The sequence below is a fragment of the Nycticebus coucang genome, chromosome 17 (genome assembly GCF_027406575.1).
Source record: "Nycticebus coucang isolate mNycCou1 chromosome 17, mNycCou1.pri, whole genome shotgun sequence".
Taxonomy (NCBI): domain Eukaryota; kingdom Metazoa; phylum Chordata; class Mammalia; order Primates; family Lorisidae; genus Nycticebus; species Nycticebus coucang.
Window position 1 is genome coordinate 61086470 of NC_069796.1, and position 20571 is coordinate 61107040.

The following is a 20571-nucleotide window of genomic DNA, read 5'->3' on the forward strand; positions in this document are numbered from 1 at the left end:
CTGTGCCTTGTGAGGCAACTTCGTCACCTTCAGGGATTCCTATAAGGCGAATATTAGTTTTCTAAAAATTATCCTAGAGCTCTCTGAGAGAATGATCCATCTTTACTCTGCATTTCCCTTCCTCCTTGAGAGTTTGGGAGCATTCAAAAGCTTTGTCTTCAATGTCAGAAATCTTTTCTTCTGCTTGCTCCATTCTGTTACTGAAGGATTCTACTATATTTCTCAGATCTTTGAGGGCTGCAAATTCTTGCCTCAAGGTGTCGAAATCTTTGGTAATTTTGTCTTTGAATTCATTGAATTCTTGAGACACTTTTGAAATGCTCCTTGAATTTCTAATTCCAACTTTTTCTCCATTCTATTAATCTTATTTGCAATCCAAATTCTGAATTCGATTTCTGACATCTCAGCCATCTGTTTATGAAGGGGATCTTCAGTTGTGTCCATGATATCATTCCTTGGGGGAGTTGATCTACTCTGGTATTCATGATTATTTTACACCATTTGGCTAGATGAACAGATAAGGTGAAGTTGGGTTGGAGGCTCCTGGAGTAGTGATTAACCATCCCTTTGCCCAAGAGCTGGGACTGGTGTCTGTACCTTTTCCCCTAGAGTTTTGCAAAGGACCCATACAGTGCTACGACCTGAGACACTGAGGACCTGCTTGGTGTGGTGGTGCTAAGTGCCTCTGTCTTGTTTTCAAAGTCTCTGTCCTACCCTAGTGAATCAGTTACTGTGGGTTGAAGTCTCAGCTGTGGAGAAATACCAGCAATTAAGTCACCTTGCCCCCCATGGGCAACAACTAGAAAAGAAAAATCAAACCTTCCCACAACCACATGCCCAGGGTACCACTTTGGATAGTCCTTGGGTAATTAGTCCAGTCCGAGAGATCCAAATCAATTGTCCCAGTCAGCACCCAGTCTCATGTGGGAGAGTTCAAAAGGTCTCCAGCAACTAGATAGCAGGGGCGTGCTGGCAGTTTGACTCATTCTGGTGCTCTGTGGAGTCAGAAGGACCCCCCCCACCCCGGAAATGAATATGTCTGGGAAGGTTGATGCCTCCTTCCCCACCTTGCACCTATGTCACACCCAGTCACTGGTAACCCCACAGGGGTGTGACCCAGTTCCCTCCAATGAGTAGATGCTCCTCCAGGGGTTTGCGCCTGCCTGAGTCACAAGGAGATCTATGTCTCCTTGGCCAGGCCGCCATACTCTTTCAACATCTGGCAGGAGGAGCTGAGGCCTGACAACCTCGGGTGGTTAATGGAAGCTGGGGCAGTTCACTCAGTTCCAGCCCTGCCCCTGATTGATGTTGCTGACACTTGTATTTTCGCAGAATTTGTGGTTCTGTCCTGGCTATATTCCTCTGTACACCAGGCACTGTTTGAGTTCACAGAAACTGCAACTCAGCCCTCACCCATGCCACTGCCTGGAGCTGGTGTGTCTGTCTCTGCTGCAGTCTGTGTTTGGATGGGTCGGGTTAGAGCTCACACTTGGCTCTGAGTTCCAGCCTCTGCCTGCCTGCCTTTGTCTCAGCTATGATCCCCTAAGGGCTGGGTGCTTCTTAGGCTCACTAAAGCAGTCCTGGCTCAGCCCCACCCTGGGAGTATGCCATCTCTGGGCACGCGTCTTCTACTCTCCATCCCCTCCTGGCTCCGCCCAGGCTGGTACTGCCTCAGGCATATCCTTTACTCATGGGGCCTGCGTTACCATCCCAGATCTGTTCTGCCAGTGTCTGCCACCGGAGAAGATGCTTGGCTTTCTCTGGTTGCCCAGAGAGACAGGGAGTGTCTCTCCAAAATATCCCCGGGGGTGTGAGCCCTATTGTTCTCGCTGCTGCTGCTGGTGCTCTGTGCCACGGGGCACCGCCTCTCCCTCTCCTGTATGGTTCCTTCAGTCCACCATCTTCTCCTTACCCCTGTGCCACAGAATCAGCACAGACCTGTAATAGCCCATGCCCTGTCCACACCTCTTGAGAAAATGCCCAAGAATCTGGACTCCATGGGGGACAGACTTCCAGACCTTGGGGTGAGAGTGGAGGGGAATACTGGGAGTTCAGAATTGCAGGTAGAGAATATATAGAGTTTTATACAGTTTTATGCCTGTCAGGAGAATGCCATGGCACCCTAGTCTGGGAAAGAGGTCTGGTTTTTAGAGGGTGTCTCCCTTGGGATAAAATGGGAGGATGTTTGAATTCTGTTTGCTGTTCGTAGAAAGTATATTGTGAGGTGTTCTCATGGGGGATGGGACTCCCGTCTGCTTGGCGATGGTTTTTGTACCTATTGTTTGTATCCTTGGGGTCGCAGCTCACCTCAGCAAGATTGATGTGCGTCCTTCAACCTTCTCTCTTGGCTCAGCTCCAAACCATCAGCTTACTTGCTAAACTTCTGTCCTTCAACTCTCCTTCTGGACAGGAGCCTCTGTGGAAAGCTGGTTCCAGTTGGCCATCTTGCCTCTGCCCTATTTTCTTCTTAAATGTGGAAGAAACTATAAAAAATTAAGATAAATGGCAATGACCATAAAATACAGATTGCAAGTTTTAAATGTTATGATACAAATTAGCTTAGCTAATTGGCTTCCTTCCCTTGTCAACATATTTCTTTTTAGTTATCAATCCCCACAATCACCAGCACCAGCACCAGCACCAAGACACAGAACTTAACTCCCATCTTGCAAGTTCACTTCTGCTCCAACTGCGCAACATAGCTCACGAGAACAAAAACAAACATAAGTGGCCCCCTTACAATGTCACCTGGGCTTCGTTTTCTTTAGGGGAATGGGAGGAGCTTCAGGGTAATTTTAGAAAGACTAGTTAGTATCATTGGAAAAGATTTATTAGGCAACTGGAGAGAAAATGGGATTTATGATGTTTATATCTATTTATCGTTCATGTGTGCCCCTTAGAATGATTTAATACATATCCTGGGAAGGAAGCAGTTTTGTATTTTAAAATTCTCAGGTGGCAACTATGGCTCAAATATGCTGGCTCCATATGCTGGAGGTGGCAGGTTCAAACACAGCCCCAGCCAAAAACTGCAAAGAAAAAAAAAATTCTCTAAACCAAGACTTGACTTCTTAGTTTCAAACACTTCCCCTCTGTTCCTGCAAACAGTGTGATTAAAAGGTCCGCACAGATTTGCAGGTTTCATATACAGAAAGCACTTTTTTTTTTTTTTTTGAGACAGAGTCTCAAGTTGTTGCCCTGGGTAGAGTGCCATGGCATCATAGCTCATAGCATCCTCTAATTCCAGCTCAAGTGATCCTCTTGCCTCAGTTTTTTTTATTTTTTAGTAGAGACAAGGTCTCACTTTTGCTCAGGCTGGGCTCGAATTCGTGAGCTCAAGCAATCTACCCACCTTGGCCTCCCAGAGTGCTACGATTATAGGCACGAGCCACCACGCCCAGCCTACAGAAAGCATTTTTATATTAAATGGTACAGAGATATTTTATGGCCAACAGCTTCCAAACTTCCTATCTTGACAGGTTGCGGCTTGTGTTATATGAAGATTTAACCTACCCACAAATTTCATTTTGTTTTCCTTTCTTACATAATTTGCCAAAAGATTGATCTCAAATAATTTAAAATATTAAGATATCCCAGAAATTCTCATAGTTTCATCTTTTCACCAAAGCTCACATAAATGAATTTCATAAAACAGTTTCATTGAATAACATATAATACACATGGGTATTTGGAGCTTTTTTGAGGAGACATGGTATACGGAAAGAGCTTTCGGCTAGAATTCAGGAGATATCTAAACACTCTTCCTGGCTTTGCCATCAACTGTGTGGCCTTTGGCAAGTTGATAATTGGCTCTCATAAAATAGAACCACTGATCTAGATCTCCGAAGGCTGGTTTACTTGAAAAATTCTGTGGTTAAGTCCACATGCTTGGTCAAGTGGGGAGTGGGTGGGGGAGGCTAACAGTGTTTTACTTTCAAATATAAATAGCTTGAGACATTTCAGGCTGGTTTGGTGGTCGGTAGACAAGGCCAGTTCTCCCACGTGCACCTGCATTATGGCTGTGTTGCTTCATTGCAGAAATCCTGTAAGCTGTGAAAGTTACCGAAATCCTTAACACAAATGTCTCTCAAAGGCAAACGTTTTCATATACTTCTTGTCTAAGAGTCTTCTTCCACAAAAAATGGCAGTTTTAAGAACAAGCAACCCTTAGGAATGCCATCAATGTGCATGCTTTTATGTTTTTCAGAAAAGAGTGCAGTTGGCTGAAAGTAAAAAAAATAAAAACCTTTCACTATCTTAAACTCAGAGAAATAGCAGGAATATTTGCTCTAGATGAAATCTATTTGCGTTTCCATGGTAAGAATCATCTGAAAATTTTGAGAAAAGATAACAGATACTCAGACTCCATCCCAAACTTTCCCAGTCAGAATCTATGGGGCAGAGCCCAGGCATCTGTATTTTTCACAAGCTTTCCAACCTGCTGCCAACATCCATCAAAGATTGAAAATCACTGGTCAAGGTCATGGAACAACCTGGTGATACCATTATCAGTACAAATTTCAAGTGCAGATCCAAATTTAAAATATTCAAATGAAATACTTGACCACAGATGTTTTTTACTCTACTATTGTAATTACAGAAAAATGAAAATAATCGGATTCCCACTTTAATAAATGAACATCAAATTTATTCATATAGCTTCTGGTTTTAAAATCTTGTATTTTTCACTTTCTTTAGTACAGAATATCTACAATATACATATTCATATAAAATATGACTGTGATTAAATGAGATGTCAAACTTGTCCAGTGTTCAGTTAAAGCATATTCTAGGCAAAAAGAAAAGAAAAACAATATTTGATAACAATAATCTCATTTTCTAGAGCAGGTTGTGATAAGGAGAACCACAGTGAATTAGAAACTCAGCCCACTGTGGCTTATGCCAACTGTTGCCAAGCAGGAATGAGTAAACTATGCAGCCAGCTTTTTTTCTTTTCAATCTTTCACACGATTGTACAAATAGGCTGGGCTCACACCTCCCAGCACTTAGGGAGGCCAAGGCAGGAGGATCCTTTGAGGCCAGGAGTTCAAGATCAGCCTGGCAAACAAAGCAAGACCCCTGCTTCTACCGTTTCCCCGAAAATAAGACAGTGTCTTATTTTAAGGTGTGCTCCCAAAGATGCACTAGGTCTTATTTTCCGGGGACGTCTTATCTTTCCTGTAAGTAGGTCTTATTTTTGGAGGATGTCTTATTTTCGGGGAAACAGGGTATGAACAATTTAAAAAAGAGGTGGTGTACACCTCTAGTCCTACCTACTTGGAAGGCTGAGGCAGAAGGATCACTTAAGCCCAAGAGTTGAAGTTGGCAGTGAGTGATTGTGTGACTGCACTCCAGCCTGGGCAACACAGCCAGACCCTATTTCAAATAAAAATTAAAAACAATATTAATCATGAATAAAAATAAGTATACACTATCTGAAAACAGTGGAAAATATTAAGTGGATAGGAAAAGTGGTCTAAAAGGGCCCATGAGGGATTTATTCTGACTTCAGAAAATCAAACATGATAGAAGGAAGATTAAATCTAATTCTTTTATTTTCTCTCTAGTAGGACAAAGTAAGTGGTTAAACTCTTTTTCCTAGGTCAAAAAGTCTGTAGTTTGGAAGCTATTACAAAATGATGAGGAAATGATAATTCCAAATATGGAAAGGATTATACAATGCCACTGTCCCTGTGCAAGGAACACATTAAGCCAGAGCTTCTCGACTGGTATTATCTTGAATCATTCATAGGTGTACTCTCAAAGTTTGAACGATGTGCAAAATAAGTGTGGTCCCACCAGAGTGCTAGTCACTGACATGTTCTTCCTTTCCAGGCCACATAAGACAACTTCTGTGTCTTGTTCTGACTGGTAGTGTCATTAACGATAGTTCTGGTGAAGAAGGGACAGGAAAATGGCATTTGTCCATGCCTGGAAAAATTGTTGGCGTACTGCTGTTCACAGTCTTCCCTGTGGATGACCATCCAGAAAGTCCAAGATAGAGGCTGTTCCACCAGCCTGCATCCCTGAGCATCTGAACCAAATAGGGCACCTCTGCCAACTGGCAGATGGATTTGTCTGTAGTATGCAGACATGAGATGTACATCTTTATTTTGAGGATTTTTGTTAACTACAACTATAATATAGCTTTCCTAACTGAAGCAAATACATACATACGGTTGCAGCGGTATCTGTCCAACAGGCTGCTGGAGAGCTGGGTTCTACTTGCAGTTTGGAGACTAAAGGTATATGATGTGAAATTGATACCAAAGAGTTTTACTTTTATCAAAGTATCTGAGTACTTTTCCTTATGACTATATGGGAGAGCATTTTGGTGAGACCATACAAGATCTCAACCAGGTACTTGGTGCTAAAGGGTGATCAAGTTCAACATGCCATAAATGATTACAGCTCTATCTGCAATTTTATTCCTACAAATTTGACACCCAAAATGTTTATTATTTGAACATGTACCTTTTGCACAAAGTTTCAAAATTACTGTTTTAAATTCCAGATTATTGCTGCCAGGTCTTTGGTAGTACTTGTTACCACTAGAGGGAGCCATCTGTGTTGTTTTCTGCCTACCGTGGATCACCAAGGAGACCGTGAGAAACATCTAGGTAGGTACACCTGGAGAGAAATGAATTCAGGTCTAGACACTTTCCCTTTATATGTATAATAAAACTGCTGGTGTCAGGCCAGCTAGATAGAATCCCCTGGAAAGTTTTGAAGTGCAAGTTCTCAGGTACCCCAAAGGTTGATTCAGTAGGTCTAAAGTGAGGGTCAATAATGTGTGTTTTTTTAAAAAATGCTCACCAGATGCTTCTGATGCAGAGCTAGGTTTGCTACCACTGGTGCAGAAAATTTCAAAGAACTATCTTTTTCAAAGAGTTTTGCCATTTGCAGTGCATTTGGACAGGGACCAAACTAAGTCCAGCCAGATAAAAATAGAACCTCCTAAGAACAGAATTTCAACAAAACACTTTATAATGATAACAAACCACAGGTACAAAACATAGTTATCTTCAAATTTAAATTTATTAAGACATTCAGCTATGTCTGTCAGTCTACATCCAAATTTACTACTAAAAATAAAATAAAGTCACATCCCACATTAGGAAAAACACTTTTTGAGCCAAGCCTATTGTATAAATAAATGACTAGTTTCTTTTCATATCAAAAATCCCATAAAAAATTACATTCCCCCCTCCCTGGTTCTACCTGTAGCCATGATGAATGTAAAAATTTAAATATGACACATCCTTGTCAAAGGTGCAAAGTCTATTAACAGCTTTAAAAGTGGCATTTGCAGAATGTGATCATACAGTTATGTACTCATTCCCAAAGTGCAAATAATGCCATAATTTAACACTGTTTTGATCCAGTCGCAAGAATTAAACATTACACAGGATTGAAAAGTACACCCAGGGCCTCTATCAGTGCCCTAAAGCCCTTCCCACTTTGGCCTCCTTCACTAAAGTGGACTCCAAAGTGTTCATTAGAGTTTTAGTTTACTTCACACAGCCAACGAAGTATACAATATATTAACAAAAGTTTCATATACATCAAAATATTGAAGACTCTGTCATAAAGTTCGAGAGTCTCAGATTACATGAATGCACCCTCAAGGCCTAAGTGCCCACCCCCCCCTTCCCTAAAGCACATACGAAGTATGAGCGTGCTTTAATCTTTGAATACAATCAATGCTTTTACATCTTTGATTTCATTTCCGTGCTGTACAAGACTTATTAATCACCTGCCTGAGTTCCAATTAATTAAGGGAGAAAGGGGTGGAGAAAAGGGCTGGTCACTACTCATACTTGATGATGAGAATGATCTGTCCCATGAAAAGTGAAAGGTCAGTTCTACTTCTGTCTGCTTCTTCCCATGCTGTCCTCATGGTCTTCCTTAGCCTCTTTCAACACTCAAATCTGATTTTATTTATCCCTTACACATCAGGGGCAGTTTCTGGAGTTGCTGAGGTTGTATTTTTTTGGCAAACCTCTACAGAACATCAGCATAGAATATATAAATACATTTTGATTAGCATACATTGCAAAATTTCTCCCACCATGTTAGGGGATGAAAGCAGGTGATATCCACTGAGAGTATTTCTGGATTAGATCCTTGGAATGTCAGTTTTCTGCCTGATCATCTCATACATACATTCCTGAAAGTGGAGCATGAATTTCATCTTAACTTCTCTTCCAGAGTACAGAAGCAACTTTCCTACTTCTTTTCCTTTAGGCTGACTCAACAGGACATGCTTCATCTTTTGCACTATGAGGATATTCTTTGGGGTCACAAGCCCCTTCCTGGCTATCCAATCTTCTGGCAATGTGCTCATTATTGTCCCTAGAACCTTCCTGTATCCTGGTTCCTGGAGGATGCTCTTGGCCTGGGGGTTCAGTACCTTCTTGAAGCATGACATTTTGCTCAGCTCCAGCATGAGGCTGTGGAACTGGTTCAGTTCCAAATCCTGGAAGCTGGGAGGAGTTTTTGAGGTGGCAGTGGCACAGAGGGCAGGTCTCCTGGACATATAGCCATTTCTTTAGACAGCCTGCATGGAAGAAATGACTGCAAGGTGTGATCACAGCAGATTTCATGTCCTAAAAGAGGAAAAGGAAAGACATCTCATAAATGTCTACTATCTAAAATCTTTAGTACTACCCCGAAAAGTTCTGGTTCGAATATTTCTTTCCCACAGTAGAAAATGTGTAACACAGGGCGGTGCCTGTGGCTCAAAGGAGTAAGGCACCGGCCCCATATGCCAGAGGTGGAGGGTTCAAATCCAGTCCCAGCCAAAAACTGCAAAAAAAGAAATTGTGTAACACAGATCTTGGAATAAAACTTACTTTATATTTCAGTAATAACACTACTACTATCAGAGACCCCTTTATCCAAATAACACAAGCACTGGCTAAGTAGTTTTTTAAAAAAAGAAGTAAAAACTAAAAATGAGAAAGGAACTACTTTCTTAACTGTGTTTTTCCTTAGTATGAACTGCAATGGTTATACAAATGTAGCAGTATGATTACTGGGTCTCCTTTGGTATGACATGAGTATAATTAGAATCTGAGAAAATCTGATAAAGACAGGACTTTTTACATAGTTATGCTTCAACACAGCTAAACAGATTACTCCATGATGAAATGAGCCATGATAAATCAGCCAAATACAACACCAGGTTACTGGAAGTGGCAATCTTATTAGGGCCAATGCATACTCAAATTTTAAGATTTTATGTCTGTAAGCCAGTGTTTCTCAACTTGCACCAGAATACTTTTTTTTTTTTTTTTTTTTTTTTGCAGTTTTTGGCTGGGGCTGGGTTTGAACCCACCAACTCCGGTATATGGGTTTGGCGCCCTACTCCTTTGAGCCACAGGCGCCACCCCAGAATACTTTTTAAGCATATTCCTGGGACATTCCAGACCTACTGAACTGAGATATCTGGAGATGGAAATTGATAAATCTGTAGTTATGATAGCTACTCATATGACTTTTATACACTCAACTTGAAATAAGTGTGACAAACTTTGCATTAATCTTCCTTGTGTTAAGATATTTGAAGCAAGCCTGAGAACAGGAAATTAAGTTGTAAAGATATACATTTGGTGAATCAAACATTAATTCTGTTAAAGTCTCAAAACAAGGATGTGTGAGTATCCCAGAAATTCCTTGCCAAGAACTGCTAACACCTGGGCATCAACTTTTAAGCAGAAAGCCATCCAAGGAAAAGCAGCCAGCTGGGAATCTAAGCAGTTTGATCTCATTTTCTATGTGATATCAGCAGGTAGTTGTAGCAGCTCAAAAAAAGTGATGTGACAACAGCAAATACAAAAAGAGGACTCTCGAATCCCAGAGATGGAATATTAGACATCAGCTGCTGAAGCTGATGTGCTTTGTTCTGAGTACAATGAGGAAACCTAGTACAAAAGAGCTAGAGTTCACTTTGATAATAAACAGAGCTAACAGAATGACTGACTTGGACGTGGGGGGAGGATCTACATTATTCTCAGTTGCCTCAAATGCAAAAACAAATTGAAGACATCGTTGTACTATCATCTAAAAGTATGCTCTGATCACAATAAAAAACTTGGTAGTTGCATTCTACTATTAGAAAATTACTGTACTAGACAGTTTTTTAACCATACACAGTTACATACACACCCCACCTCATTTATAAAAGCAGGCCTAAAGAAAGAACATTCCCTGTATATCACTATCTATAGATTTATTCCACCAAATTGTACTCTGAAATTTACGAGTGACTTTAAATGCAACATAGTTTCTGTGGTTGTCCACATTTCCAGTTACCCTCTTGCATAGATGACTAAAGATTAAACTTTAAGCCTTTTTGTTTTATTTCCAGGGTGATTAAAATACCATCTTTAATTTGGAATAGAAAGCAGCCATCAGTCTCTTTGTGGTGCATGTACCACAGACTGCAGACAGGCAAACTTCAGTGTCACACCAATTGCTAGCCTCTACCATAGCCACCCCACACACAAAAATGCTGGCCTCCCTCTCAGATATTCAGCAACCCGTGGGTGAGCACATGCTCTCTTCATCTAGATTAAGTACATAAACATTTCTTCCCCACTCTGGGAATATTAGAAGGAAAAGAGTCAGAATCTTGGCATACCACTTTTCAGGAGTTGCTGAGTCCTAATTGACAGTATATCTGAATAATATATGTGTCTATTTAGGAGTAAATATAAAATACACCCAACCTGTTTTTCCTTTATTTATGGGTAAGAGATAATGTTGGAAATAACAATAAATTAGAACTTTAGGGACTAAATTAAAAACCTAAATTAAAAACTAAATAATATATGTGTCTATTTAGGAGTAAATATAAAATACACCCAACCTGTTTTTCCTTTATTTATGGGTAAGCGATAATGTTGGAAATAACAATAAATTAGAACTTTAGGGACTAAATTAAAAACCTAAAACTTAGAAATAAAATGGAAATACTTTATCAGGTCTTTAATAATCTCTGAGGCCCTTGTTTTTTTTTAACATAGGAGATAATTCTGCCTAGAAATTTAAATTGAATTTGGTTAATGAGGTTACAGACCCAAGGGATATGCTGTCTGACCCACCCAAATGGATTCTTACTGAGTTACCTGATAACAGATGGCACAAATATCATTGTGTTTCTCAAGCTGCTCTTTAGTAGCAACAGGTAATGATTTAATCTTATTCACAGCATCCCTGCGGAGAAGAAAGCTCTTCCACCCCAGCTGGGCCCGAAGCCACACATTATAGTAGGAATGGATGAAGATTATCATTGAGCCCATCACTGTCCACTCTCCAAAGATAGTCTCTGAGACACCATAGGCCACCACACAGAGGGCCACGAGAAACTCCAGTAGGCGGTAAGTGCCGTTCACATAGTAGATGACATCATCCATGTTTTCTACTGGCTCTTTTCTGAATTCCTCAACCATAAATAAAACATAAATAAAAAGTGTTCCCAGAACCTGAAAAGAAAGTATGTATATTAAAAGAGAATATGATCTCTAAGAAACTTTTTTTATAGGTTTTAAACAATAACGTGCTCCTGGTACTTTTAGGATGTTATACTTCAAATCTAATAAATAGGAATACCCAAGAAAAATGCTTTTAATAAATTGAAAAAGACATGAAATCTAAAATGAAGACACACTGGCATAATTAAAAATGTAGGTGATCTTAGTCACCCAGGTATTAGACACCAAAAAGCCACACCTTCAGACAACTTTTCAAAAACAATGCTGATTGAGTTATCAGTTTTCTCTTGATAATCTTCCCTTTCCTTTATTTCCCAGGTCACCAAATCCCGTCAATTCTACCTTAATTTCCCTCATTCTATAGTGATTCCTATTATAAAATGCTCCAAGAACTTTTACTATTTTTTTTTGGATTAAGTGATTCTCTTGCCTCAGCCTCCCAAGTAACTGAGACTACAGGCACCTGCCACAAGGCCTGGCTATTTTTTGTTGCAATTGTCATTGTTGTTAAGCTGGCCCAGGCTGGGTTCAAACCTACCACTCTCGGTGTATGTGGCTGGCGCCTTAACCACTGTACTATGGGCACCGAGCCAAAGAACTTTTACTTCCATAAAGAACAACAAATAAAATCTTCATCAGTGCTATATTTCTTTTACTTCTTACTAATCAGGAAGCAAATATCTGTCTTTAAGTTATAAGATGCTTATCATTTCTAGGGCAATGTTCTATGTACATGTACGTGTTTCTAAGTATATATGGTGTGGTATAATATACACATGTATGATTTATATACATCATAAAACTGGATATTTTTGAGTGTTTAGTTTTTTATTTTCTTTGTATAGCCTCAGAATCTGTGAGGATATTTAATTTTAAAGAGAAACTGAAAGACTCCATTACCTTGGTAAAAGATACAGAGACAGAGATAAGTCCTGTCTAGTATTTTCATAATCTGTCCTAACTCCTATGCTAAAAGTGTATTTATGATCTTGTAAAGAGGGTAGAAAGTAATCACGTAAGAGACCACTTACAATCATTAATCTTTAAAAAAGTTCAATTCTTTTCCTGGAGGAAAAATAAGAAAATCAGTTATTATATGAAGTTAATTAAATCTAATCCCAGGCTTACCTGAAGAGAGGTAAGAATGCTGCTGGAAATAATGATAAGAAGCCAAAAATCCATGTGGAAAAACTGGCAAATCATATAAGCCATATAAGCAGGAAATACCAGTAAAAATAAACAAAGGCTTACAGCACGGAAGTGCTTCCATAAACTCCTGCAGAAAGATAAAATTATTCTTTTAAAGAGCTTGCCACCTAGTAACACAACCAATTACCTTAACAATTAAGGTGTGGAGCCATGATTACATTTCCCAAATATTAATACCTGACTGAACGCCCCCTCCCCTTTCTGTGCCAGTCGCCACTGCACTACCCTTACTGGCTAGTTTGCTAAGCTAGTCACTCATGCTTAGCATTTCAAAGCCGCCACAGTCAATCACTAGGTACCATCAAGTCTTTTATTTGACAATGGTTTGCTTTGAGTTTCATTTCCCTTCCTCGTAAGTTCAAGTTATTTCAAGCTTTTGTACTACTAAAGTTTATCAGTTTTAATAGTAATTTTCCCTATTAGGAAAGGGAGGGAGCATCAGAATAATGTGTGGTCTTTAAAAAAATCTTAGGACATCCTCTCCTCACCTACTCCACTCTGTTATGAAAATCTCAGCTGCAATGAGTACGGTGTCAGTAAAAGAAATAGCTCTCATATACTAATCTTCCTATCTGTTGCATTTGGAAGAAGAGTGGGATGTGACTAAGAACCACTGTAAGACCTTCTACTGGCTGATCTTCTTCCTTCCTCCAACCTCTGATCTATCCTGGACACCACCAGCCACCAGATTAAACTTCCTAAAGCTCTAACAGTGGTTCTCAACCTTCCTAATGCCGCGACCCTTTAATATTGTTCCTCATGCTGTGGTGAGCCCCAACCACAAAATTATTTTCCTTGCTACTTCATAACTGTAATTTGGCTACTATTATGAATCATAATGTAAATATCTGACATGTAGGATAGGTCACGACCCACAGGTTGAGAACCACTGCAACTACCTTAATATTTTCAACACCTTCTGGCATTTGAGGTCTTCTCCCAACTTTACAGTCCAAGCTCATAAACATCTGTTCCTCATCATAAGTCAAACTGGTTAATTAACTGACCCAAGAAAACACAAATACTCAACATCCCAGTAGAAATGCCTTTGTCACTATTTCTCTACCAGGGGTCCTCAAACTACGGCCCGTGGGCCACATGAGGCGGTGTGATTGTATTTGCTCCCGTTTTGTTTTTTTACTTCAAAATAAGATATGTGCAGTGTACATAGGAATTTGTTCATAGTTTTTTCTTTTAAACTACAGTCCGGCCCTCCAAGGGTCTGAGGGACAGTGAACTGGCTCCCTGTTTAAGATCATGACTATAAAATTAATCTGCTTTTAATTAAATATCAGTATCTGTGGTATGTTCTCAAATCCAGGCAAAGTGTCCCAGAGAGACACAAGTAACAAATTATTTTTCTTATCTTTAATTATAATATAGGTGGGAAGTAAAAATACCATACACAAAATCAAATGCTATACTATGTGGTCCTATTATAATTAGTAATTCAGAGAAGAAAATATGTTACACTAGGTATTTTTGAAAATTAAATTAAAGCTATATACTTCACAAAGTGTTTTATATCTTTTCTTGCCAAAACAAATATTAGCAGACGTTAAGGAACATATGTAAACCTGTCCGTAGGTTTGCTCCGAAATTAAACACAAACAATTTTTTTAAAGGCAAACAGGAAGGAATTACTATAACACAATTGCACTGTGTTAGATGTCAAATTATAAATCATTTTAATATGGCAATTTGCCTTAAAATCTTAAATATATTTTTCAAAATCAAGCCAGCTATGATCCATTCATATAAAATAAACATGTATCTACATACACAAATTTATTTATATACACTTTAATGTACAAAAATGTCAAGAGTTTTAAATTAATTTCTACGTAATTTTGATACGTACGTATATTAAACATATACTTACATATATCCTTATCTAAGTTAAAATCAAATAAAATCTAATTATCTAATTTTATTTGTTTGTTTTTGAGGCAGAGTCTCACTCTGACACCCTGGGTAGAGTACCGTGGTATAAAAGCTCACAGTAACCTCAAACTCCTGGGCTCAACTGATCCTCTTGTATCAGCCTCCCAAATGGCTGGGACTGTGTGTACCACCACACCAGGCTTTTAGTTTTATTTTACTTTTCTTTTTGTAGCCATAGCACCTGTGAGAACAGTGTTTAACTTTAAAAATCTATCCCAAACAAGCTCTACAGCAAGCTCTACAATCTTTTAACATTTATAGTAACTTATTTATGTATATGACAGGTCTATATCGTAATACTTTGGAAAAGGGAAACTGAAAGGCTTAATTACCTCCATAAAAGATACAGAAACATAGATAAGTCTATCTAATATTTTAATAACCTGCCCTAACTCCTGTGCTAGGATTACCGGCCTCAGACACCTTGCCCAGCTTAAAATCAAATTTTAAATAAAATATGAAAAAAGAACAGAGGAAACTTTAGAAACTTTTTTCCATTAATAGGTTAAACACTATAAAAAGAAAAATGTTTTTTCACATTTACTCCAACCGATTACTTAAAAAGTATGCCTTTTGGAACTGCTATATAATTTGAATAAGTAGGGCTGGGTGAGGAGGCTCATAGCTGTAATCCTAGCACTTTGCTAGAGATAGACTGCCTAAGACCAGGAGTTCAAGACCAGCCTGGGCAACACAGTGAGAACTCTACAAAAAAGTTTAAGTTAGCTGGATGGTGGTGTACACATGTAGTCCTAGTTACTTGGGAGGCTGAAGCAGAAGAACTGTGGAGACCTCATCTCCTTACAAAATAAAGAAAGAAATAAAATTTAAAAATTTAAGTAAGTAGACTACAGGCCTAACATTCCTTGTTAAAAATTGTAGTAAAATTTATAGATAAAATTAGCAATTATCTCTGTGGCTAAAACTATTTCAAACATCCTCTGAAGTTAAACACTGGACATTAACTATAGCCCAAGCACATTCAAAGACACATTTACAAAGACATTTTCTGGCTCAGTGCCCATAGCTCAGTGGTTAGGGTGCTGGCCACAAGCACCGGGGATGGTGGGTTTGAACCCAGCATGGACCTGCTAAACAACAATGACAACTACAACAACAACAAAAATAGCTGGGCATTGTGGCGGGTGCCTGTAGTCCCAGCAGCTACTTCGGAGGCTGAGATAAGAGAATCGTTTAAGTTCAAGAGTTTGAGGCTTTTGTGAGCTGTGATGCCACAGCCTTCTACCAAGGGCGATATAGTGAGACTTTATCTCAAAAAAAAAAAAAAAAAAAAATTTTTTTTTCTCCTAACAATTATTTCCTTAATAAAAAAGAAAGGCATATTATCAACTGTCAATATAATTTAATTGTTGCTATGATTTGAGATTTAAGATACTTTTCCTTTCTTTGTTTTTTCTTTTAGAGACAAAATCTCACTTTGTCGCCCTGGGTAGAGTGCTGTTGCATCCAGCTCACAGCAACTTCTAGTTCTCAGGCTTAGGCGATTCTCTTGCCTCAGCCTCCCAAGTAGCTGGGACTACAGGCACCTGCCACAATGCTCAGCTACCTTTCCTTTTTTAATCACTAGTGCATTCAATTAATCATAATCCTTGGTCCACAATGTACTATTGTCACTGGTCTGTGTGTGAGACACATGTGCCCTCTTTTTATTTAGTCAGTAAGCTAATTAGCTATTTTAAATAATGCAACAAGCATTTATGAACAAGTAAATGTACAGGAGTAAATGTCCCTACGTACAGGTGAAGGCCTAGAGTGACAATGACTCACGTCTAAATATTTGGCGGGCCTGCCTATACCATGTCTCCACTCCTGCCCCATACCACTATCTCGAATCCTATGTGTTTCATTCTCTTGCTTGCTTTCCTTTTTTATATTTTGGTTTTATCTATATGTATTCCTAAGGAGTATATTTTAAAATTGTTTTTAACATAACAATAATATCCCAGATTGTCATCTTTTTGGATTTTTCTTACTTTATATTGTTATGAATCACTCATACTGTCTCATATGTCACTATTTTTAACATACCGCATGACGATTATCCCATTTTATTATCCATTCTCTGGTTTGATGAGCACCTGGGTTGTTCCCAGGCTTTTGCTATTATAAATCGTGCCATGAACATTGTTCTACTTGTCTCCTACTGTACATGTGCAGGAGCATCTCTTGAATATATACCCAGGAGGAGATAATATCGAACTTTTCCAAAAGTAACTATATCATTTTACACTCTCAGCAGTAACATGGTTCTACATTTTCTCCCACCCTTATTATTAGGAAATTTCCTTTCCTCTTTTTCTTCTTTCCTTTTGATTTACTTGTTCATTGCCAATCTGACAGGTATAAAATAGCATCTTACTGTGTTCTTGATGTACATTTTCCTGATCACAAAAGATACCGAAACTCGTTCATATGCACATGTGCTTTCTCTTTTACTAAATGCCTCATTTTATTTTTGTCCATTTCTCTCAATGATTCATAGGAATTATTTATTTATTCTTTATCAGGAAAGCATACTACAAATACCTTTTCTCCATTTGCAAAGATCATTTCTAATTTATCTTTAGGTTTAAACACTGATATTATTCTCAATAGTTAAGTTGGGTGTGGTGGTATGCACCATAGTGCCACCCACTTGGGAGGCTGAGGCAGGGGGATTGCATGAGACCAGCCTGGAGAACATAGTGAAATCCCATCTTTAAAAAATTTTCTTTTTAAAATTAGCTAGGTGGCACATGCCAGCTACTCAGGAGATTGCGGTGGGAGATCACTATAGTAAGCTTGTACCACTGTATTCCAGCCTGGGTGACCAAGCGAGACCCCAGCTCAAAAAAAATTTAATAGTCAAATGTATTAAATCTTATTTGATAGTCATATCACTCTCAGTCTTTCACAGTCAGTTCTGTCAGTGTAAGAAATCTTCTATTTAGAGGTCCAAAATACTAATCTATCTGGGGTTTAAAATTTTTCTTTTTAACATCTAAGTCATTAACATTCTGGAATTGTTTTGTTTATAGGATAAGACAGAAATTCTGGTTTTTTCTAGCTTCTTCAAAGGCTAGTATCACCTGTCCCTACTTATCTGATAACCCACTTATGTCATATGACCAAAGTTCCAAACATATATGAGTCTGTTCAGGGCCTCTCTCTTCCTCTGGTCACATCTATCCTTGAGCCAGCATTGCAAATGATATGTAACATCTCCTGCTATGAGTGAAATACTTTACCTTTCTAAAATTGCTTGATTTATTTCAATATTAGGATTATGCTGACCTCACAGAATGAGATGGGAATATTCTTTCTATTATCTAAAAGTTACTTTTTTTAAATAGAGATAATTTGTTCCTTAAAAATCTGGTAGAATTTGCTTGTAATGCCACTGGGGTCAAGAAGTTTACTAACTTGCTTAAACTTCTTTAACAATTACAAAACTACCCAAACTTTTCAGTTCTGCTTGAGTCAGTTGTTATTTTTCTCATCATTTTTCCATTTTATTTGTTTTCTTTATCTACTTTTTTGAGACAGAGTTTCACTTTGTCACCCTCAGTAGAGTGCCATCGCATCATACATAGCTTATAGCAACCTCAAACTTTTGGGCTCAAGTGATCTTCTTGCCTCAGCCTCTCAAGTAGCTGGGACTACAGGTGCCCACCACAATGCCAGCTGGTCTCAAACTCCTAAGCTCACGCAATCCACCCACCTCAGCCTTCCAGAGTGTTAGAATTACAGGTGTGAGCCCCATTTCACTCATTTTAAAAAGTACTGGCAAGTAACTGTTGATAGTATTCTCTTACTGCCACAGGCAATGGTGAAAGAGAAGAACAGAATTTAGCAATTCATTCTTATTTTTCCTCTCACAACCCAGAGGGCAGCCTCTCTGTCTCAGGCTAATGCCCCTGAAGCCACAAGTAACAACACAGACACCCACCCACACCAAATGTCTCAGAGTGTTCCTTTCCCTCTAAATTTTCTCTGTATCTTATTTTGGGGGAAGCCAAAAGTAAGGCAAGTTCAGCATACTGGGAAGGACCACAAATGGATCTACTGGTTCTTAGAGTAATGAAATTATACATTTTCCTTTCACTTTTCCAAATTTTCTGTACTATTATATCATGCTATTAATATATGCTAAATTAATTCATGTATATTAATAATAAAGGATATTGCCAGAGATAGCAAAATACAAATTGTACTTAGGTCAAAGTAACCCACTTTTCACATCTATTAAATGGCTATTTAACTGAGCTCACTATTGAGTTCAACATCATAAACGCTCTGTTGAGAAACCTTAAACCTCAAAAACAAATCTCAAATAACTATATTCACAATGATTAAGATTATCGGAAACATTTCCAAGGGCTTTGGGCTTATTTAAATTTATTTTTCAGCCATCTTACTGTAGGATAATATTTAGAAATAAACATATCCTACCTACATCAAGCACACAAAGTGAACTCAGTGTGAGTTTAAAATGGCTTAAAATTTTATACATAGGTAGAATAATGTAAGTTATGATGACACAAAGATAAAACGGATGAACTATAATTAAAATGTTAATTTAGAATGTTTTAAAAATCTGCGGTCACAAAAATTGCCTGCTCCCTGACTCATAAAAGGCTACCAAAGAGGCAATAAATTAAGAAATATTTGTCTAATACATAATCAGCAGATATAACACTGAAAAAAAATAGTGACATTGAATTTTAAGAAATTCCTCACAGAATTTCCTTTTATAAACTTGTATAAAACCAAAATTGTATCTTTAAAGAACTAAATAATAATTTGGCTTTTATTCCTTAAGAGTATTTCTGGATGGATATTCCAATTACCCTAATTTGATCATAATATATTATGTACAGATATCAAAATATCACAGGTACCCGCAAAATATATATAACGATTATATGCCAAAAAGTATATACATATGTGATTAAAAATATTTTTGTATACAAATCCATCTATTAATTTCACTTGGTCCCAGAAGCTGTCAAGAATTTCCATTATAACCTCACTAAATTGCAATTGTCTGAAACACCATCAAACGTGGCTGTTACTCCATAAATATCTTTAAGATTATCTGACAGCCTTTCTTCTACTCATATTCATTTGCATTCCAGTTAATGCTTTCTGTCCTTTAGCATTACACAGATTAAAACACATTATTATTAAAACAAATAATTACACATTATTTGCTATATTTACTGAACTAAATTGTATGCTGTTTTTAATTTTAAAACTGGACAACTATTAAATTTATCTGCAGAAGAAAAAGTTGATTTATAATTACATGGCCTTTGATATGACTTTTAACCACAGTAATCTTGAAAGAAAACATGAGAAAAGTCAAACAAGTCAAATATCTTATATAGAAAAATAAAAATGTAAACTTGTTGAACTGACCTAAGCTAATATTATCCATCCATCTTCTGTCTATAAACATTCCCTGAATCTTTATACAAAAAATTCATGTGAAGAATATTACATGAATTAAATTAAAGCATTATTAAGAAGTTTCTTACTTATCTCTGGATGCTCCCAGTGCCAAAACAATAGGATCTGCAATCTCCAGCATAGACTGCAGGATAGATGCCACGACAATGAAAAGGATAATACTGAGCAGGAATGCCCGGTGCACAACCTGTAGTTCTATCAGCCCAGTCTGCACTGCCAGGATTAACAGCGTTACTCCTTCTGTCATGCCCCTAAAACAAAGCACTCATTTTCAGAAAAAATAATCCAAGTCTCATTTAATTCAAAGAGAAAATAATCCAAAGGCTTAGACTGCTATTACAGATCTTTGAATTTATTCTGACTTAATTCAGATTAAAACCCGATCAGTATATTAACTTCATGTTACATAACATTAATATAATAATATAGTTAAAATATCACTACACAT

General features: G+C 38.0%; 1 protein-coding gene across 1 annotated transcript in view; it reads right to left on the minus strand.

Moving 5' to 3' along the window:
* Positions 1-7019: 7019 nt before the first annotated feature.
* RNF145 (ring finger protein 145) overlaps positions 7020-20571 on the minus strand; it is a 59789-nt gene continuing 46237 nt past the window's right edge. The window contains exons 8-11 of the mRNA XM_053566951.1: positions 20192-20374; positions 12627-12774; positions 11133-11489; positions 7020-8609 (exon numbers count right to left, since the gene is read on the minus strand). Coding sequence (XP_053422926.1) covers positions 8244-8609; positions 11133-11489; positions 12627-12774; positions 20192-20374 — 1054 coding nt within the window. The 3' untranslated portion in view covers positions 7020-8243. The remainder of the gene's footprint in view (positions 8610-11132; positions 11490-12626; positions 12775-20191; positions 20375-20571) is intronic.